Below are 22,377 nucleotides of genomic sequence, written 5' to 3' on the forward strand. Positions count from 1 at the left end.
TTTCTGTTTAAAGTGGCTTGAGATGACTGTTGTCAATGGACGGTATACAAGTAAAGTGAATTGAGATTAAATTGAAAAATAAATATGATTCTTTTTTTTGGGGCCTGAAAATGCCACACTAGGTAGCAATACCACTTTTGACCACATGGGGACACCGTGTTACAAGAAAATGTAAGACAAACCGATGCTGACCTCCAGGACAAATTAGGAAGAACAATTTATACTCTGCATTAGCACAGTATTGTCTATGGCTCTTACAGTTGCATATACTGTATAGTCACACCACAGACACATATACTGTAGTTACACCTATATGTTGTAAGAAGTGGTATTGCTAAACTGAGTAGCGTTAAAACTTATCTGCATCAAATTTAATCAAACAGGCAGATGTATATTGATTTAAACCCGCAGCTAAGCTTGGAGCTCCTCGAGTTTTCTCTCTCTCTCTCTCTCTCTCTCTCTCTCTCTCTCTCTCTCTCTCTCTCTCTCTCTCTCTCTCTCTCTCTCTCTCTCTCTCTCTCTCTCTCTCTCTGTTTTTCTCTCATTCTCACTGTTAAATACCCTTTGCCCTCTAATACTTCAGTCATGCTCCTGATTATCTGGACATTTTCCACTGTGTTTTTAAACTTTTGTCTTGTACCTGCCGTGCTTTTATGCTGTTGACACCCTATCAATGCATGGCCTTTACTCATTTTAACTGGTTTTGGAGTTAAACTAAAAAGAAAAAAAAAGAAAAAAACTTAAAAACTGTTACATAACATCCTTATATTCAAGTATGTTTGTTTTGTAAACGTACTCGGAGTGAAAAGGAGAAAGAGTGAAAACTGGTCTACACACCGCAACTGTGCCCTGGTGATGGTTTTCTGGTTTCTAGAAACTTGAAAAGTGGCTAAAAGTGACTCAAGTGCCCATTCTCCATATAAAATTGTACACATGGATGATCCAAAAACCTTTTCTTATCCTTGATGGACACATTCAAAAGTACGAAAGTCTGGGATTTATAAAATCCCTTATACCCCTCCCCCACCATTGATGAGCGCTCAAAACTCTGTTTAGACAGCAGAAGAAGGGACTTGTGGGATGATCTAGGAAGTGAAGCCGGAGTGAATCCCTTTCCCCTGTTAGCTCTCCCTCTGTCTTGTAGACTGCAGGGTACACGGCGTTGATTATGGAGACGAGCAGCTATAAACTCAATATTTTCCGAGGTGCAGTGAGAAGACTGTAAAGCAGGCAAATGCCTCGGCTCCCACACAGGAGAGCCGGAGTGAGCAAACTAAATGGGTGTAGAGGGATTCTGATGGCTTAGTAGGGATAAGGAACTGGCTTTTAGTGGTGTGTTTCTCTTATTTTTTTTCTATCTTTCTCGTTCTATCACTATGTGTTTTCACGCCCCAAAGGCCTTATTTACAATCCTTTACTTCTCACAATGCATTCATGACAACAGCAGCAGGTAACAGAAATTGAGACATAAATCGCACCAAATCCCTGGTCACAGGGTTTCACGCTACACAATCAACTTCCATGACCATTTGGCACACTGGCTTAAAGATTATAATTAAAAAGTAAATTGATAAACCTCATGGCTCGACGCGGTGTACACTGTCCCACTGAAGTTGTGCAAACATTTGCTGTGCTTAATGATTTACGCTCACCAGTATTTTCTCACTTTCTTTGTCAGTCTGTGCATTGTAATTTCTTCTTTCCCTGTAAGCGCTGATTCCCTCCCCCGTCCATGCATCTGCCTTTGCCGGTGTTCATCAAAGAACAGTAGTTCCCCAGACACTGTTACAAGAATCCAGGATCAAGTTGCTCTACTTTTATGTGCGTGTCATTCTGGGTGTTTAAATATCTTCTTGCGGTGAGGGAGCCGTTTCTGTTTTGACCCAGCCATTATTTTTGCGGTAAAGACCGCAAAAACAGACCTCCGGGTCTCTTGAGGGATTGAATCAAAGAGTAAGACCAGAGACCTAAGAGAGAGAGGGAGCGAGGGAGAGGGAGAGAAAGTCAGTTTAGGTATTTTCAGAGTCAGTCATCCGCTTGGCTGTCAAGCAACAAGACTCTCAACTGACTACTGATGCCTGATGTAGTCAGAGATATGCCTGAGCATTAATAGAAGGGAAACAAAAATAAACCATCTTCAAGTATAGAAAGAGATGCATACACACAGCTGTGTAGAACTTGGCAGTGCTGCCTTTGATTTATTTCTCTGGGGGGAAATAAGGACTGTATTTGTGCGTTTGAAGGGAAGGAGAAAAAAAAACAAAACAAAAAAAAACTAAAAACGTGGCACACAAGGAACATTCCAAGTTTGCCACAGGAAATCAATTTATTTGAGAGGGCAGCCAGGCTAAAAATAGGAAAGCTCCAAACAACAGTGTTGGAATTAATTGCTATGATTTTGAGGGAACGCAAGAAGACTCCAGAGACTCCAAAGTTTGCTCTGTTGTCTCGTTTCCATACGAGTGTTACTGTAATATTAGTCTGGTCTAGTTGTCAACTTATTTTGTTTTTCTGCATATTTCTGCTTGTCTGCAGCTGTCAGACAAAACTGAAACTCAATCATCTTCCTCCCCGATATGACGACCGAACACTTTTCAACGCAACTGCCAGCTGCCTTGTTTGACAGGAATTGATGATTTATCACAAGTTCTCCACAGTAAATAGACAATAACTGTTTTGTCACACTCCGCCGAGCTCTAACTGGGTTTTTTGGGAGTTTGTGTGTGTGGAGGGGGAGGTTACAGCGCTGTTGTAGGGGCCTTACGGGGGCTGATGTGCTGTTTTTAATGAGATCTCACAGCAGTGTTTAAATATTTAACCGTTCCTGGTGAAGCCTCCCCATCCGCCGCCAGGCAATACTGGTGAGGTTTCATGCAATCATCACACACAAAACAGAACCTTTCCCCTGAAAACATCAGAAAATAAGCCCAGGCTGAATATATAATGGCATTATGAATACACAGCCCGCTGTGCCTAATACCTGCACCTATCGACAGAGATGCTGTCTTTGCCCTCGCAAATAAGCACTCAGACACCATGACAAAGGCTGAGCATGATGATGAAAAGCTGCTGAATTATACATCTGTTTTTTAATGGGATATTTTGGACCCCGTCCCACCCCACCCCTCCCACCAAAACAAAATAATTCCCCCCACCTCTGCCTTTTTCTTTCGGTTTTTCTTCCTCATTTTGACTTTTCGCTCTATGTTTTTGAGAGGCATTTCACCAGCGATCCGTTCAACTCCTACACTCTTCATGTTTTTACATCCCACCACCCATCGTTCACAGAGAGCACAGCCGGGGTGTCTGCCACCACCTGCTGTGTTCAGAGGAGTGTGGTGGCGGCGCGTGTGTGGTGTTTTGATGTGTGGAAGGGTGTGAAGAGTGAAGATAGGCAGCAACCCTACTGTTTCTTCTCTTTCTTCATATACCAGCCTGAATGGACACATTTATTTCATGTAGTTTCTCTCATTTTTGCCTCGTTATGAAACATCTGTAAAAGCGCCTGATAATTTCTTTCTAATCCCTTTAAACGTCTTTGCTTCTTAAACTAACTCGGTTACGTCATCTCTTTTACATTCATGAATATGAAACGCACCTGTAAACATACGATACTATTTTTTTTTTCTTTTTTATCCCTGATTTTTTCCCATTTTCACCTAGTGCTCCTACCTAAGTAACAGTCCTGGGGCCTCATTTAAAATGGACTGCGTAGGAGTCATACTAAAATTGCACGTACACCCAAAAGCCGAAAATGCCGGGCGCAAAAAAAAATCCGGATCAATAAAACCATGTGCACGCAATCTTGCACGCAATGTTCGCTCCAGAGTCCAGCTGGAAGGCTGCGCAGCTGAATCCGCCTCATATCCCGCCCTCTACACGCCCACTTTTTACCATAAATGCATATGGATGAGCCTACTGAGCATGCGCAGTGGCTTCCTGCAGCCTGTTTGGCGTCAGAATGAATGAGAGGGTGTCCAGCCACCGTGACACTGACTTTCATGGAGACTTAGATCAAGATGTTGTGGCCAGGAAAACAACATTATTTGGTGGTCACAGTAAAAGTTAAAATAAGTATATAAATAGTATACAATAAAATAAAGCGATTGAGTGGCAGCACGCCGTTGCTGCCCGTTAGTGCCACAACGCAATTTCCACTGGGGACAGGGGGGACATGCCCCCCCCCCACACTTTTCAAAATCATGTATTTGTCCCCCCGACTTTTTACAGTTTAAAAACTAACGGTAGGCTCAGCCTGTGATTGCATACCATCCAGACTCTCTGTGCGAAGGCGGGCGATGCGAAGACGGGACGGGACCCGCTCCCCCTCCTCCCTCCCCCCTCCCGTCTCTCCTCAAAGCTGCTCGGGGCTGATTTATGGTTCTGCGTCACACCAACGCAGAGCCTACGACGTAGGGTACGCGGCGACGCGCACCCTACGCCGTACCCTACGGCGTAGGCTCTGCGTTGGTGTGACGCAGAACCATAATTCCGGCTTAAAAGTAAACAACATGCGTGCACGTACCCACACACGGGGAGAAGAGACTATTTCTTTAATTTTTATTTTTTTTTAAACTTTATCCTTATGAACGCAATTGTTATATAGTCCAACTTTCCTTATTTTAATCAGAACACTTTCTTTTTTCCTCTTCGGCGTGGAGTAGTGGGCTCGGAGCGGCAGCCATCCCCCCCCCGCCCCGCCCGCCGCCTGCTCCGTTATCAGCACTATTTTATTATAAGTCTGATATATGTTGTGATATGTGATGACATTATTAAGAGTATGACATGAATCTGACTTTCACCACCTCACAGCCTGCGTCGCCAGTTCCCCGTGTCTTAAGTAAATTCTTACGGGAGGGTGGGGGTTGCCATAGGGATACGCAGATTTTTCGGTTAGTTTTTTCTTTTTAGATCTGAGGCTTTGCGTAGATGGCGGCTTCCGCAACTTTCAGGCACTTTTTCTGCGCAAGCAAGCTTTATAGATGAGGCCCGTGGGCATTGCCATCCTCTACCAACCCCGGGAGGGCCCTGTACTGAGCTCAGGTCTCCTTCATGACCTGAGGAGTGAGCAGGCCGCATCTTTTCACCAGACAGGGTGGGGCTACTCTGGCCGGACGTAGCGCGTGGAAAGATAACGTTATTCCGGCCAGATCCTCCCCACCCCATCTGGAGCCCCGGCTGGCCAGAGGGGGCATGTGTAGCCCAGGACTGTTGCATGTTTTTGTGAGGGTAGCTCACATTAGCTGCCCAAGGGAACACGGGGAGAACATGCAAACTCCACTACTATTTTTGCATTTTAAATCCAGTTCATTCTCCAAACCTGGATGCTGGGAAGGAAGCTCAGGTTTGTGAGTATGTGAGGAAGACTAAGGTTGCTATTAGAAGGCGCTTTAAAAATTCTGAAAACAGCAATTGAAGATAATATAAGGAAGCCTGCGTACCTGCCAGCTGGAGAAATCTATAGGGACCTAAGCTCACAGACGACAACACATCCACAATAACTCCCATCACTCTCACCAACCCCCACCCACATTTCCAACACCATCTCCTTCTTCTCCGGTCTTCCCCGCGGCTCCTCTTCCCTCTGTTTATCTCTCCCTTCCCCCATCGCAGATAACCCTGACTCCCTATATCATCTCTTTAAAAACCCACCATCAGTGCTCTGAGGCCTTGCTGATCGAAAGGAGCGTGATTAGCGCCCGCTAAACCTGCCCTTTCACCATGTAAAATATTGTTTATTTGACGAGGGGATGCATATAGACTTTGCTGACGGCTGTTTAGACTTGGTGCCAAATCATATGCATGACTCCTCTTGCCATGCCGCTTCATGTGGCTGCCAAGTGAGGTTCATGGAGGCTTTTGCCAGGGGACCCAGACTAGTATCCAGCCCACCCCCTTCCACCAACCACACTCCTAATACACACACACACACACACACACACACATGAATTAGAAAAACACCTTGCACTTCCTCTGCGGCCCCTCTCCACAACCATCCCAACCTGTGCCCGCCCTGTGCCCTCCCACTTCTCTCCCCTACCCCATCACTCTCCATGCCGCACTCATTATTAATGATCTAAGGGACAGCTTTCATTTGATCTATTAGTTAGGATGGGACAACGGCTGCTGTGCCGCATCCCCACTGGATCTTTAATTATTTCATGGAGGGCTTTCCTCCTCACCGCCGCTCTTTCTCTGTTGTACGGATGAAATATTGAAGTTGAGGAGTGCGATGCAAAGTGGCCCCCCAATAAGGATGAGCAATGCATGTGTGTGCGTGTGCTTGTCTGCCCCTTAGATGCCCTGTTTAAGTAAGCACACTTTAAACGTCTATGTGCGAGGCTGAACTTCTTCTTTTACAAGTGGCTTGAACTTTCATCGTCAGCGGTAAAGCGATGCGCTACTTATTAATGTTTCCTTAAAACCTCATTTACCCTTTGAAGCAGACAGAAAGTGAGTCAAAGTGTGAGTGCATGTTATTAGGACCTCACGGTGTATCTTGGCTTGCTGACAAAAAAGCGAGGGGAAAAAATTGTCCGAAAAGGAAGAGCACTTTGACGAATGTGAAGAAAATGATTTCACTTTGCGTGTAAAGCAACGTGATTATGGGCCATTAATGTCATGTTGCAGTTGTGTTAAAGGGGAAGGACCCCATGATATCACCACTCACTTTGTGCTGCCAAGAACAACACCTGACGGGGAAATATGGGTGAAACTGGAGGCAGACGCAGCTTTGTATTCAGGTATGAAATACGACGTGGGCATACGTTTTTGGACTTTCTGCATTAATGGTGCATTCATAGTCACCAGGCATAAATTCAGTAATCTGCGCTCCAGTACCTCATGTAGAAGGAATCTATATGCCATAAACATAATGACACCTTATTTTCCTTTATGTGACTACATGTGATGGTTGAGATTTGCATCCAAAGCACTCAGTAAAACACTGAATTGCCATAACTGGCTGTAGGAGTCGTCCCCGGGCTTACGTGAGGGGGAGCACAGGAATGACATTGATATACAGTGCTCTATTAATTGCCATATGAATAGGGTCTGCATTGGTTGGCCCGCTGCTGATGCATCACCGTAAAAGAGATGGGTCACTCCGTCTTCTCCGGCCCACAGCTTTGCCAAGCTCATAATTACAAAAACCTGCAATTAATCTTCCCATCACATGGGCCAAATATACACTTCCTCCCTGTATAAATGAGTTACAGTATGTGCACTTAGCAAACGTGCGCACTTGTGTATGTGTTTACACAAGGCGGTGTTTATGTGTCCCATTTATGTGCAGCCACGCTCACGAGGCCACCGAGCACAAACAGCATAATATGAGCTCAGTGTGCTGTGGAGCTGCCACACCGGCTATCGATGCAAGTGGCATCAAGTGTGTCCTTTTCACACTTAAAGTACACATAGGGATGCACTTGTTTTTGTAAAAGAGCTTTGGAAAAAAGGTGGGGCTTCACTTAATATTCTCACACATTTATGTAGACAAGTGTAAACACAACATGTTGAAACAGTTGTTGTAGTTAAGATAAGTTTACATTGGAAAAAAAACATACAGTAAGTCACATTGTCAAAGCTCTTAATTTGAAAGTCAAGATGAAAAAAATAAAATGGTAATGTTTTTTTTTTCTCCATTACATTAAAAATGAAAAAATAGGATGTCTTCAGGGTGATTTAGTTTAGGAAAATAAATCAATTGAAGTTGTGGACAGATGCAGGGCAGTGAGATACTAGAACTCCCACAACAATGTGCCATATGAGTGATTATACTACCCAAGCTATTAACTCTTTCGGTAATTTATTATTCATCACTGAAATTTCAAAATTAGTTTCTTTTTTAACAATTTTCTCTTTTTATCCCTAAACACTTGCAAAGACATGCAAAAAAAGGACATCAGTGCGCACACTGCCTCTTAGATTCAAGTTTGCAGCACATACTTCAGTAGACTCGATGAAACATTGTGTTGAATTTGGAGACATATAGTCATTAAGTCTTTTTGATTGACTGAGATTAATTGTTTGGCCATGATGCAAGTTAGAAATGCAGACAGTATGAAGGGATTTATTCGCATATTGGGTTTGATGAAAAACTTTCTCGTTAAAGCAATTAATTAAAATGTAGCTCATTTGTGCAGATTTTTTTCCCCCTTTATCCACTTCCTCAGTGTCAGTCCAAATAATAGTACTTCTACATTCTGTCTGAAGGCTAAACAACATAGGATTCTTAAGGTCACAAACAGCAGTTAAATGAACACACAGAGTATGTTGCGTATGCGTCCATATTCATATGTATTTCTGTTTGTGGCACATAGTCCTGGCTGCTGGCCGCTCAACCTTTCCTCATTGCGAATAGAATCTGATCTCCACGCTCGGATCTGGCCACCTGCCCTCCCGCTTTCCTATTGACAACACCTTACTGGCACCCAGTGGTGAAAGCAGGTACTGCACCCACTCCATGTCCGGCTGCAAGAGGAGATCGAGAACTGTTTACAAGTGGCATTTGGCCCTAATTAAAAGCAGCACTTGTTGGAGCACTAGGTCTGCAGAAGGACTGGCATCCACGACGACACAAGGAGGGCCACTGATCCTCCGATAAGCCTCCTCCACTCTGCACAAACGAACATACACAAACAAACAAGTGAGCGGTGAAAGCATAAGAAAAGGGCGACTTTCAGAATTTGAATTGCCTACTACTGTGTAAAATATGTTACATGGGTGAGAAAACACACCAGCGGCTCAAGGCGCAGCAATTTCCTGGAACCCAGTGAGGAATGGTCCCTGTGATAGTGATTGGCAGTGTGCTGAATCTCTCGTTCTTCCCACCAACTCCGTCTATTTTCTAATTCTGCTGGGCCAACACCGGGCTGTCCCATGTGGACAGGCCATTACGTCCAAACGGAAGATGAATGAAAGTAGCCATCGACCTGTCTGGAGTAGCGACTAACTGGGCGAGTTTTGACCAGCTTAATGGAGCACGGCGGCTCGGCAACTAATCACCTGCTCTTTCTCATCAGCCGCTAACCTCGAGGGACAGTAATTGATTGTTAAGTGTTTGAATGATCAGACTAAGACTGAGCTGGCTTCACTGTGAAAGGGCCCTACACTTTTTTACCCATCTGAGACTTAACATCAAGTGCGAAACATTAGTTGAAATGTGACACATAAATGAGGTGTTCTCACTTTTCTTTTCCCTCTTTTGTCTGCCATGATTCTCACTGGGCACAGTAAAATACTTGACATGTTTATAGAAATGTACAAATGTATTATTCAATCTAAGAACTACATCTTTTTTAGAGCATAATGCCTAATAAAAGTAATTATTTTTATTTTCAGTATTAAGGTTCAGTAGAAATTTTTGATGAAATAAAAGTATTATGAATACTGCAAACTATAAAATATAGTGTAAGTACACTATTACTACGAAACAGCACATTAGAGCTGAAGATTTACTGCATGTCGATAAGCCGATTAGCTGATTGCCAGAAAATTAAATGTGAGCAGCTGAATCAATTAATTAAGAAAAATGTGTTTTAATCTCAATGATTATTTTTTACTTCGATAGGTAATTGACATAATGATTGATTCTGTAAATAATGACTGATTGCAGTCCTGTTTGAACATTTTAAATGCTTGAATGTACTGGAAGAAACACATGCTAACTACTCTCACCTGAGTCTGAAAAACTGGTTGTGATCCAGCTCTTGCTCCTCATCAGTAATCTTTTGACCTCGGTTTCTCAGGCGCCTCTCCCTCTCCTGAGGATTCAGGGTGAGTAGGACCACCAGGCTGGGCTGGAGCAGGTCACCGGGCCACCGGTACACCTCCGAGCCTTCCTGCGGGAGGTTACACGCTGGGCCACTTACTGCCGTGGCGATGGCATAAGCTGCTGTGCTGTGCCAGAATCTGCAAAGGCAGATAATGGATGGTGATTCAGAGATGAATGACAGATGACGGTTTTATTCAATGACCTAGGCTATCATTAAATATTGAGCTGTCTGGGTCTTGATCCCAGTGGGTTCCACAATGTCTTAACAGGACAAAAGGTGTCACCAAACAAGGAGATGTCACTTCCCCTACAGTGCATCTCAGTTTCCTTTTTACCTGTCAACAATGACAGGTGTCTTCATGCCTTCCTGGCCTATTTGCTCTTCAGTGACGTAGTTCCCTAAAGCGTAGAAGGCCCTGCGGATGAGGGCTGGCTGTTGATCAAAGTGGGCTCTCCAGCGGGACAGGCATTGGGGAGGTGAGCGCAGAAGAGTGGCCCCCAGAGTATCCCTCAGAGACTCCGTCAGAGTGGTCTTACCTGTGATGGCAAGAAAGGACAGAAGAGAGACAAGACACAAGCACATGACACAGAAACAAGACTTCATCTTTTATTTCATCATCAAATCTAAAAAGAGACAAAGTTGACACTTAAAAAGTTCACATAAGATTGCTCCATTTAACCTGTATGCTGGAGTCTACAAGGTTACAAGGTTCCTTAAAAGTATTAGACATGCGAGCAATTCAATAAAGTATTGTCACAGTGATGTAGCTTTTCTGAGGTCATGATATTTGATATTCCATTAGGCCAAGCTCACTGGCAGATAATGTTTTTAGTAGAACTGGCCATCACTTCAGCTGACATCAATGCATCAGACTGATCACATATTTATTTATAAGGTAATGGCATTAACCTGTAGCATCCAGGCCCTCTATGGCAATAACAGGGAAGTCTGGTTTTCTTCCTGCCTTCACCGTGCTGGGAAACATCTCCAGTACGGACCTGGCCTCTGGGCTGACGTCGACATTCTGAGAACAGAAAAAAAATTGACTTTGGAGCAGTGACGGGGGGCAGAAGGGAGTCGTGCACAGGAACACTTGTGAAGGTAACAAAATAATCAAGGGCTGCTTTTACACTCTGCGATACCTCCCTCGTCCACATGAGTGCGCTATTTCACCAAAGTTACAACTAGAGCTGTGCTATATTTGAAATGCTGGGTATGTGATGTCACAGTCCTCTGCAAGCCTGATCTGTTCTTTGAATGGCATATTTTAGACCTTTTTCTTGTATAATTCCAGTTCTTTATATAGTTGTCTGTTCAAACCCCCGAACATAACATCTAAAGTGCAGAACCTTCTACTTTTTTCATAATATCCCCCCTGCCAGTTAACTGTAAAACAGATCTGTCAGTAAATCAACTTGCACACACCTTTTTCAACACATCATAAGCCTCTTCAAAGCTGTGGAAAACATCATAGTTGGCCGTGTTGAGAGAAGATGGGTGACATATTGACGACTCAGAGGGCACCACGTAGAACTTAACCATCATTTCCATCTTTTTGCTCTGTTCACGTGACCACAGGTGCTGCGTCCACTGCTGGCCGTCCTCACCTGCGTATGAACACACCAACACTGACTCCTGCTGTTCTATATCTTTTTTTTTTTTTGTCTGCACACATATTGGTGGTTAATACCATGCTGGTAAGAACCTAAGGCATATATATATATATGTGCATTTTTTTTATATAAAATACATATTATATTTTTTTTTAATGTCACATATATGTATTTTACTTATATATATTTTATATATATATATATATATATATATATATATATATATATATATATATATATATATATATATATATATATATATAATATATATATATACACACACACACATACATACGCATACACATCTACGGAAGAGTATTAGGACCAGGCAGGAGAAAAATAAAAATAATATTTTAGAGGAGGAAGATTTGTTTTCATTATGCACTTCGAAAAGTCGAAATGTCGAGAAAAAAGTCGAAATGTCGAGATTAATGTTGAAGTAAAATTTTAAGAATAAAGTCGAAATTTTGTGAATAAAGTCGAAATTTCGAGAATAAAGTTGAAATACATTTCGACTTTTTTTTCCGAAATTGTACTACAACAATAATCTCGACATTTTCTTCGCCTGGCCCTAATACTCTTCCGCACACACATAATATATATATATATATATATATATATATATATATATATATATATATATATATATATATGTATGTATGTATGTATGTATGTATGTATGTATGTATGTATGTATGTATGTATGTATGTATGTATGTATGTATGTATGTATGTATGTATGTATGTATGTATGTATGTATGTATGTATGTATGTATGTATGTATGTGTATATATATATATATATATATATATATATATATATATATATATATATATATATATATATATATATATATATATATATATACGTATATACACACACACACACACACAATTTTTTTTTCCTTTTTTCATTTAAATCTTTTTGCTATGATCACGTGACCACAGGTGCTGCGTCCACTGCTGGCCGTCCTCACCTGTGTATGAACACACCAACACTGACTCCTGCTGTTCTATATCTTTTAAAAGCCCCTCTATCCGGGAGGAGTTCTCCGTGTTGCCTTTTATGAAATAACCCTTGATGAGAGAGTCCTCGGCGTCCGGCAGGTGCGAGGACATGGCAGCCAGGTCGCAGCCCGGAGGCAGCTCTCTCAGCAGCTGCTCTCTCAGCTGCGCGCTGAACTGCGCTCTTCTGGCCGCGTCTCTGCCGCTCACCAGGAGGGAGTAGCACCGGTCCTGCTCTCCGAGCTCAGCAAAAAACCCCGGCGGTCTCCCTCCCCGCTGCGCTGCCTGGATCCCAAAAGAGAGAGGCGCTTCGTCCAGCTCCACCGAAAACACCCGGGAGGACCACCGGCGGAGTAGAGACTTGACGCGTCTTGCCATCTTTCTCCACGAGCCGCAATAATGACCCTGAACGCAGCATTTACGGATGTTTTGACTGTAGTGCAAGAGTCGTCACGTGACCGCGCGGGGAAGGAAAACTAAACTTACAGTGTCGGCCGAAGGGAAAACGAAACTTAAAACAAACACGCCCCTTGTCGTACAGCTGACAGATTACTAGTGGACTCCTTTCTCAAGTAATGAAAGCTAAGAGTTGAACTTGTTTTCTTTTTTTTTCAACTTTATGTTTATTGAGCAATATTTTCATACATATCACACGTTTCCGATGTCACACAATCTCTTTTTCATTTTTATATTCTACTTGCAAACCAGAAAAGGAAACAATAGCAGTACTGGTCACAAACAACAAGATATAAAACATGCCATTCTTTTCCTCCAACAGCCACTTTGTGTTTAAAGACTGTTTGGTTAAAAGATGAAACAAATGAACAAGCCCAACAGGCTATAGAAGATAAAACACAGACCAAAATTAACACAGGACAACTGCAGCTGCAGATTCCCATCTATTCCCCAGTGGATCACCCACATGCAAGATGGTAAGATTTGGTAAGAGGTTTCTTCCGCACTTGCCTATCACCAATCATCCCCAACCACTTTCAACCAAGGCGCCCATCGATCAGTAAACTGTACATTTTGTAATCTCAACATACATGTTATCTTTTCCATTGCATCAATTCCTTTGACTACTGTCTGAAATGTGACTACTGTTGGAGGGTCTTTCTTAAGCCAGTTCAGGGTTATTGCCTTTTTGGCTGCTGCAAACAATATATGCAGCAGGTATATCTTTTTTCTGCTCATTCCTGCGTCAGGAATGACCCCAAGGATGCCCAATAGTGGGTCCCTGGGTACTAGAGAAACAACAAATACTTTATCCAATAAGTCTAATATCTCACACCAAAAGTTGTGCAATAGGGGGCACTCCCAAGAACTTGGTTTTAAGTGGTGCCATAAACAAGGACAAAGGTGAAGCTGCACCTTTTCAAGACAAGTCCATTCAGACATATCTGAACAGACAACCAGCTGGTCAGTAATCTCATGAAATAAGCATTTGATGAGTCATGACGATGTTAAAAGTGAATCAGATTTGACCTGCTTACACCATAAAGTGTTTAGATTCCCCTAAATTCCTCGTTGTCTAGTGTTATTTCTATTCGTTTAGTTCTAGATAGTGTAATGTTAGTTCTAGGTACTCTAATTAGCTATATTTTACACACAAAAATACATATAATCTATTTTTTAAACCATCAGTGCTAATTAGACTTTGCTAGTAAGTTAGGTAGTTATTACTGACAAAGCACAAGTGACCGTGACAGAATTTTTTTCCAAGAAAAAGCCCATTTATTGTCCAAAAAACAAGACAAATCCCCTATGATAGATTTTTCTGAAGAGCGGTGTTTAAGCCTCTACACTGAGAAGGACCTGGCTGCAGGCCCTGTAGAGAGCAGAGACTACATAAAACCATGGATGAAGCATAAGGTCACGTGACTCATTGGTTTCTGAAGACTGGGCGCAGCCATGATGCTTCGGAAGCTGACAGAAACACGTCCACTGTGTGTCAATCAAAGTTAGCTTTGGCTATCAGCTCCTACAGGTGATCCCTCCCAAAATATCTCCAGAATGCCAGCAGACATTTACAGCAGAATAGACTGTTAACATGTTAAATTGACGGCAAAAAAAAGAAGATTCTTGTCGCATTTAGCCGACACTGGGTTGATACAAACGGCTGTTTGCCTCGCTCAGGGTGGCATATGACAATTATGGATCAGGAAGTGATAATGGCTAGTGTTAGGGATTTAAACCTGCATGCTCATTGATATGAAGAAGAAGACAGTTAGAAATGAAGACAAACAACTTCTCTCAAATAAAGTTTTTCTTTACAAGCTGATGAAGGTGGTTAATTTGAATCGGGTATGAGGAAACAGGGAAACATCTAAAACATGCTGGATAGGGGCCATCGAGGACCAGGGTTGGACACCCCTTTACTAAAGTAACCACTCTTGGCTGACTCCTCTACGTCGCTGTTTGCTTGAGATAAGGGAACTACTTCAAGTGATTAAGAGCTAAACTACATAAACATGTGTGATACCTCCATATCATACAGGTTTGCCTGGGTAAGCGTGTGAGCCAGGCCACAAGTCACAAATGATGTTTGGGCCTTTTTAATCTATCTCCTAGTTCTCTGCAACTCCTGCAAAGGCTAAAATAAACACTAGCGACTGGCTGGGACAACTGTCAATCAGTCATATTAGAAATATATTCATTATCTCCTGATGTGGTTAAAAGAAAAAAATTCACTGGCCTCTGAGTTCTCATGGGTGTGAAATTAAACGATTGGGACCAAAAGTGTTTGTTTTTTTTGTACCAGGCCAAATATGGTTATTCCTGCTCTAAAGTTGGATATTTTAACACGGAAGTCAATGGAGACTGGCTTGCTTTTGTAGACAGCCTCTATCAGACAGCCGAGGAATTCTGCCTGAGCCGCAACCTGGACGTTAGACGGTTGGTGCTTTGATGTAAGATGCCTTATAAATAAAGTTAGATTGAAGTGTAAAGAAAGAAAACTCAGAAAATGTTTAAATAGGCGCTATTTTTATAACTTTATCACAAATATGAGGTTATATTTATTATATTGAAGCATGAAGACATCTTAAACTTACATTCTGTTGAACAAAAATAAAGTTATACCTTTATGTTTACTCCTCTCTCTCCTCTTCTATTACTTTCGCTTGTTGGAGTGAGTCTAGAAAAGCCTCCGACTGGATATATCTTGGATCAAATTGGCAGATCCAGGGATTTGGACCAGACTTGATTATTTGCGGACTTAAAAACTGAAACAGACTGCAGATGAGGTTTCACAAGTACAAAATAATACAAATTTGCGCACTGAGAAATGACCATTGGCTGTGCCACCCGCTAATTAACAGTCCACACCTCTAATTACTGGTTAACTACTTCTAAGTAATTGGTGAATAGCTCTGATTCTCATTCTGATTCTAAATTGATGCTTGTTCCTTTATGTATCCATCCATTCATTTTCTATACCCACCCTCCTTTTTGCGGGGTCACAGGGGTCTGCTGGAGCCTATCCCAGCTCATTCCAGGCGAGAGGCAGGGGTTCACCTGGACAGGTCGCCAGTCTGTCGCAGGGCCAGATATACAGACACACAACCATGCACACTCACACCTATGGCTCATCAAATCATCAATTAACCTAGTATGCATGTTTGGGGACTGTGGGAGGAAGCAGGAGTAACCGGAGGGAACCCACCGTGCTGCCCTTGCTTTATATAATTTTACCTTATAAAGTACTCAAAGGTCAAAAAACTAAAAAGTCACCCGCTCTCTCTGTAAGGTTGTCATGGATGTGAAATCTATAGCAATGGCAACTAAAAACAGTTTTTGAACCAGGCAGTACACGTTTATTTCTGCTGCAAAGTTGGAAACTTTAACACGCACTTTTCTAGCCAGCACCCAGGGGCCAGTCCATGAACTGCAGTTTGTTTGTTTTTTGCTTGTTTTTTTTTTTGTTAGTTTGTATTTTTGTTTGTTTGTAGTTTGTATTTTTCTGCATTTTGTATTTTTTTCTTTTTGGGATTGGATTAGTACTTTACTCATGTGAATTACATTTTTCATCACTGAGAAATTGATTTAACAATACATATGACATTCATTCACTTTCAGTAGGTGTGTCTTCTAACTAAATTATAACTGGTCGTTTGGCATATTCAGTACCTGAGTCATATTCATTCACCAAATCGTTTCACTTTCGATGTTTGTAAATAGAAACCTTAGCGCTGGTCAGCTGAGCGCCCTCCGCCCGGCGCTGCTTATTTAAGGTGCGTGTCGCAGCTCTTGATCTCAGATCATCCTCAGGGCGAACAGCAGGTACGACAGCCTCCCTCTGCTTTGAAGATGCTGCTTTCACCACTACTCGTGTCTCCGAAAGTGCTCCTGCAGTTCTGCATCAGCAGCATCCACAGCATTTTTGCAAGCGTTTTTGCAAAAGTTTGCTCCTGGAAGAAAAAAACAGCCCGCGAGGGCGAAAGCAAGCGCCTTGCAGCTGCTGACAGAAAACAGGAGCAAAGTGGAGGAGACGAAAGTGCGACGACCCCAACGAGTGTCAATTATCACTTTACTCGGCAATGCAATTACAAGTGTGGGTTTTGTTTCCACACTGCAAAGACATCCTTTGTGCTGCCGCTAGAGGAAGCCAAACGGGGCCTCGAACTTCTGAAGAAAGCAGGTACATTTGTCAAGTTAGAGGAAATCAGAATCGTTTATTCGTCTAACCACCAGAAGTTTAATTAAAGTGTTTTTTCTCTCTCCCCCAAGGCATGGAAAAGATCAACTTCTCTGGAGGTGAGCCCTTCCTGCATGACAAGGGAGAGTTCCTTGGAAAAATGGTCCAGTTCTGTAAAGTGGACCTCCAGCTCCCAAGTGTCAGCATTGTCAGCAATGGAAGCATGATCAAAGAAAGATGGTTCGAGAAATATGGTAAGATTTAGCCCCAAATCATTTCCACATTCTTTATTTCTCTTTTTTAATGTCTCTTTTAAACTATTTACTATGTTTTCCAGTTGCATTTAATTTAAAGAGCATATTGTAGGTTAGAATTTTTTCAAAAATTATACCTGACCTTATGTGAAAATGACTATGTGAGAAGTTAATGTAGGATTTAATATGTTTTACAAGACATAAGGGCACGTATTCAGAGGAAAAAGTGGCTGATTTTAGCCAAGCTCCTACAAACGCTTTTTTTTTCGAACACCGTGTCATATGACGCAGCACCAGGGAGCAGTCTCCACAGCTCTGCCCCATCTGACTGCGCAGACCCCGTACACACGTAGCCGGGTATCTGCTAAACCGAAGGCAGCCCTACGCCGTACCCTACGGCGTAGGGCTGCGTCGATTTAACGCGGCAGCTCCGTGGTGGGAAACGGGGGGACTCGAGCTCGTTACCCGAGAAGGAGACGCCGCTCCCGGGGAACGATGTAATGTGGATACAAATTAGTTTATAAACGAAGGGGGGGAAATATTCCGTTTAAAAAATACCCGGCTATTTTGGATGCATTTAATCAGAAAAAAGAGAAGATAATAAGCTTGTTTTCTGTTTAGAAAGTACAAACGTAGACAGATTACAAGTACTCACCCATCTTTTAGGAGTTATTTTTCGGAGTTTCTTTCAGGAGCGCACGGGCGGGTGCTGCGATGAATAAAGGCTGATTTATGGTTCCGCGTAAAATCGACGGCGTAGCCTACAGCATAGGTTACGCGGCGCACGCAGCGTTCTGTGCGTCGCCGCGTACCCTACGCCGTAGAGTCTGCGTTGGTGTAACGCGGACCCATAAATCAGCATTTTAAAAAGCGAGTTTCAGCTGTCAATCAAAAGAAGGTGGGGGCCCTAACGGGTTCGTAATTATAAGGCTGTGGCCCATCATATTGGCGTGAATACACATTCACAACCTCTTCAGTGTCACAACTAACATTAAGATCCATTATTTTTCCTATTGTTGAAATTCACCGCGCTCCCTGGTGCCACGTCACTTCCGGTTCAGCTTTTTCAGATGCGGAAGTAAAATACTCTCACAAAAACGACTCCGGAGGTCACTGTAGTATATATTTATGCGTATTTCAATGAAAATTCAGTTCCTACATTATTTTCCTACACATTGATTCACAGGGGTCTCCAACCTGCAATATGCTCTTTAAGTAGCAGACCTTTCCTCAAGCATATGATAATTTCCTCTCTCCCAGGAGACTACCTGGACATCCTGGCTATCTCTTGTGACAGTTTTAACGAAGAAACCAACCAGATGATTGGCAGGGCTCAAGGTAGGAAAAGCCACCTGGACAATCTCTACAAGATTTGCAACTGGTGCAAGCAGTATAAAGTGGCCTTCAAAATCAACTCGGTCATCAACACCTTCAACAACGACGAAGACATGACGGAGCAGATCAACCAGCTCAACCCTGTCCGCTGGAAGGTAAGTGTGTACATAAGGAGCGAGCACGTCTGGGTACACAGGTGTGTCCATGCTCATCCTCTTGTCCTTGCCGTATTCAGGTGTTCCAGTGTCTGCTGATAGACGGGGAAAACGCAGGAGAGACAGCACTGAGAGAGGCGGAGAGGTTTGTCATCAGCGAAGCACAGTTTCAGGAGTTTCTGGACAGACACTCTAATGTCTCCTGCCTCGTTCCTGAGTCTAATGAAAAGGTGTGGGACTGAAAAATGATAATCTAAATACTGTCAAACATGTACCAAGTATGCCTGCTAGATTTCCACAAATGTCTGATTCTTAGATTTAAGTCGAGGTTTTGGGAAAGTACTATGATGTGTGTTAATAGCAAACAAAATACTGCCAAAGCATGACTTGACATTTCCATCTCTACAAGACTAAAAGTTGTCCTATTGTCAGAAATACATAACAAGCAACAAAAAAGCTTATTTCAGTAATTTTTTTAAGGACTAATTGCCTTGAATGTGTTGGAAAAGTCAACTTTTGGTCTGACTTGGGAGAGGGTGTGCGCGCTTTGCTGGGATCCAGTGTTAGCTAGCACGGTTTTAAAAGTAAACTTACTTCAGTCATTTGACTGTGTAGTTAAATAGTATATGCTACAGGTGGAGAGATAATATCTTATCTAATAGGAGCAGTAAGTTAGTGTCGGAAACATTAACATTAAGCCAGCTCATCAATATTGAACAACAGGTGGCATAATCTGTACTTTGTAGCAATAACGGATGAAGGGCAAGTATGAACGAGCCAGTATTTCCCCCCGTGCTCGTTCATGGGATAGGTTTTGGAGCAAACATATGGAGGGAATAACTAGCAGACTTTTCAGATACTTGACCATGTAGTGAAATTGTATATGCCACAAAAGTATACTGTCATGGAAATGTTTTCGCTGCCATGGCAGCGACACCTGGGTGTTGGCATCTAGCCAATGAGAACTGTACTTCCTTGTGTTGAACATAGGGCCTGTATTTCAGACGGTTTGATGGAGGGCCGCTGGAAATGAGCTGTTAGGGTCTCCTGCAAACTAATACAATCTAGACAAAGAATGTTACCAGCTTTAATGTTCTTATTGTCAATGTTATGAATTGCTATATGATGTTCATACTTCCATAGACTTTGCTGATAAGCTTCCTATTTCCATGGCTCTCTAATAAGCCAAAATTTAAGACAACCTCATTTACTCCTGCTGTCTTTGTTGTGCTTGCAGATGAGGAACTCCTACCTGATCCTGGATGAATATGTAAGCACTTTTATAAATGTTGATGCGATTGAGCCGTGAAGTTTGCTAGAATTTAGTGTCTTTCAAGTTCTGGTGTAAACATTTGATTATTATAATCATCTGAATAAGCAACTTGTTAGGTATGGGCCCGAGAAAACAAAATGAACAGCGTTCAATATTGCATTAAATGTTCTCGGCTGCAAAGTATTTCAGTGGGTAACTCCCAAACTCTTTTCTTCTGTATTCATCTTTCAGATGCGTTTCCTGGACTGTCGCGCAGGACGCAAGGACCCGTCCAGATCTATCCTCGACGTCGGTGTGAAGGAGGCTATTTGCTTCAGTGGCTTTGATGAGAAAATGTTTCTGAAGAGAGGGGGGAAATATATTTGGAGCAAAGCTGACATGAAGCTGGAGTGGTGAACGTCTGCTCACTGATCTCTCCTACATCAGAATGCTTTTATTTTCATGTAAATACTTTTATATTCCATTTGATGTTTGTTGTTGACAATGTGTTAAAAGAACTATTACAAGTGTTGTTTACAAAAATGATTATGCATTTTGGAAAGATATTTGAAAGTGTTACTATTTATTACAGTCCATGTTTTATGGCAATCTCAAAATATAATAATTACAGATTATGTTTACCAGTACTTTTGTATTGTGAGTTCTTGTGAAAGGAGTTGAGGAGCAGCCTGCAGAAGACTTTTACAGCAGCCAATGAGCTTGTATTTGACTAAGTGGTCACGCCGTGAGTTGGACTCATGCAGTCACCACAGATTCAGAAAACCAGCAGGTCTCACGATGAGGCGGACAGGAAGACTGGTTTGCCCAAAGTCTTTGCTCGCTCCCACTTTTGTAGCTTTTGTTTGCCACAACTGGACCGAACAAAATATAGTGTTGATTACAACATTGAGAGGACAAACAGCAGCTGAGGAACTGTTTCTGTCATGTTCCACCATTGTTTTTGCATTTTTGTAAATACTTAAGACACAGTAAGCACGTACCATGGGTCAATTTTTGGATGAAATAAATGTGGCGTGTTCTGGTTGAAGGAAGACTGAGTTTATCTTTTGCTTAATAAAATACTTAAAGGAAAAGAATCAAAGTTGAAACAGTGTGCACACTTGTCTGGAGACCACCATATCCCTGCCTGCAAAGTATTCAGGTCATTGTTGTATTGTGTAGCCATATACAAGGGCTTCATATGCCACAAGAAGACAACCTTATCAACTTATGTCCAGTTCCTTATTTGTAGATCAGCCTTTTTGCTCACACTGTCACTTGAGACATTACTTCAGTTTCTGTCACCCCAGAGTAAAAAAAATAACCCTTTTGGAAAAAAGATTGGAATATGCGTTTGTTTAATGTTACCACGTTGGGCCATGAAGCTACATCAGAATAAATCGCTACTTTAAGCCTCTGATTAGGACTCAGAAGTCTGATATTGTGGATATGGACCCTGTAGACAAACCATGTATGTGTACAGAAAGTGTATAAAAATTACTTTTTCCTTGTACCGACATCTCTGTCCACTTGCAGGTGGTAAAAACTAAATGAGATTTCTGACACCTCACAAACTTATCAAAAGACACAGCAGAAGCATATTTATGTAACTTTTGATAAACTTTCCTCCTTTTGCATCCTTTGAAAATAGTTTGCACATCGGTAATTGACTTGTCTGGACTAGACTCCTTATCATGTACTAATGTATCTACTGTAGATTGTTTTGAACACCAGAGCACGTTTGGTATTTTTTATTTCTTGTTGCTTCAGCCCCCATAAGCACAATCAAATAATATTGAATAGACACATCCTAAGACCTGTGATGTCGACATATTTGGACATCACAGGTCTTAGGGTTTTTTAGGAGGTTAAGACTATCTGGTCAAGGTTTGTGAAATAACAGCTGTCTGTCGAGGACTTTTGCAACAGCAGGTAAACGTGTCATTGATGAAGAACTAATACACTTCCACAGTAACAGCGTGTGGATAGGAAATCACACATGAAAATGAAAAACTTGGTCAATTTAAAATCTTAAACAGACTATCTCACGATCTTGGGCGTGTTTCTATTTGTCTTTTGTTTTTCTCGTATCCTGGTTACTGTAGCTACATCAAGCAAAAAATCTGCTCTTCTTCTTTTTCCATTTATTTGCAAATTATTACATTTATTTTGTAATCTGCTCTAATGCTGGAAATTATTTATCAGTCCTAACATGGTGAAGGTGTCTTCATCTAGTGATTAATACTGATTACAGGAACTGCACCTCTTATGTGGTTTATTTCATTATTCATAACCAAGTTTTCTCCCTGAAATCAAGGAATAGAGGTTAAGGCACAATGTGCAAATGTTAT

General features: G+C 42.0%; 2 protein-coding genes across 2 annotated transcripts; one reads left to right on the forward strand and one right to left on the reverse strand.

Moving 5' to 3' along the window:
* Positions 1-7,573: 7,573 nt before the first annotated feature.
* cmpk2 (cytidine monophosphate (UMP-CMP) kinase 2, mitochondrial) lies at positions 7,574-12,842 on the reverse strand. The gene is made up of 6 exons (XM_061743550.1): positions 12,367-12,842; positions 11,202-11,383; positions 10,686-10,800; positions 10,111-10,312; positions 9,679-9,912; positions 7,574-8,617 (listed from the first exon to the last, which is right to left on the reverse strand). The coding sequence occupies exons 1-6, from the start codon at positions 12,770-12,772 to the stop codon at positions 8,497-8,499; spliced, it is 1,260 nt and encodes a 419-aa protein (XP_061599534.1). The 5' UTR covers positions 12,773-12,842; the 3' UTR covers positions 7,574-8,496.
* Positions 12,843-16,674: 3,832 nt separating this feature from the next.
* Positions 16,675-21,071, forward strand: rsad2 (radical S-adenosyl methionine domain containing 2). Its single transcript, XM_061743458.1, has 6 exons — positions 16,675-17,033; positions 17,123-17,284; positions 18,545-18,774; positions 18,855-19,004; positions 20,012-20,044; positions 20,279-21,071. Exons 1-6 carry the CDS (start codon positions 16,703-16,705, stop codon positions 20,441-20,443), a joined length of 1,071 nt encoding a protein of 356 aa, XP_061599442.1. The 5' UTR covers positions 16,675-16,702; the 3' UTR covers positions 20,444-21,071.
* Positions 21,072-22,377: the final 1,306 nt, after the last annotated feature.

This window comes from Cololabis saira, chromosome 16, assembly GCF_033807715.1.
Source record: "Cololabis saira isolate AMF1-May2022 chromosome 16, fColSai1.1, whole genome shotgun sequence".
Taxonomy (NCBI): Eukaryota; Metazoa; Chordata; class Actinopteri; order Beloniformes; family Belonidae; genus Cololabis; species Cololabis saira.

Bases quoted from the DNA above. Each gene is read 5' to 3' on its own strand.
- rsad2 (XM_061743458.1), top strand. From the start codon at position 16,703: ATGCTGCTTTCACCACTACTCGTGTCTCCGAAAGTGCTCCTGCAGTTC. The intron at 17,285-18,544 runs GTAAGATTTAGC...CCTCTCTCCCAG, and splicing joins AAGATGGTTCGAGAAATATG to GAGACTACCTGGACATCCTG. The intron at 20,045-20,278 runs GTAAGCACTTTT...TTCATCTTTCAG, and splicing joins ACCTGATCCTGGATGAATAT to ATGCGTTTCCTGGACTGTCG.
- cmpk2 (XM_061743550.1), bottom strand. From the start codon at position 12,772: ATGGCAAGACGCGTCAAGTCTCTACTCCGCCGGTGGTCCTCCCGGGTG. The intron at 10,313-10,685 runs GTTAATGCCATT...TTGCCATCACAG, and splicing joins AGAGGGCCTGGATGCTACAG to GTAAGACCACTCTGACGGAG. The intron at 9,913-10,110 runs GTAAAAAGGAAA...CTGCCTTTGCAG, and splicing joins ACACCTGTCATTGTTGACAG to ATTCTGGCACAGCACAGCAG.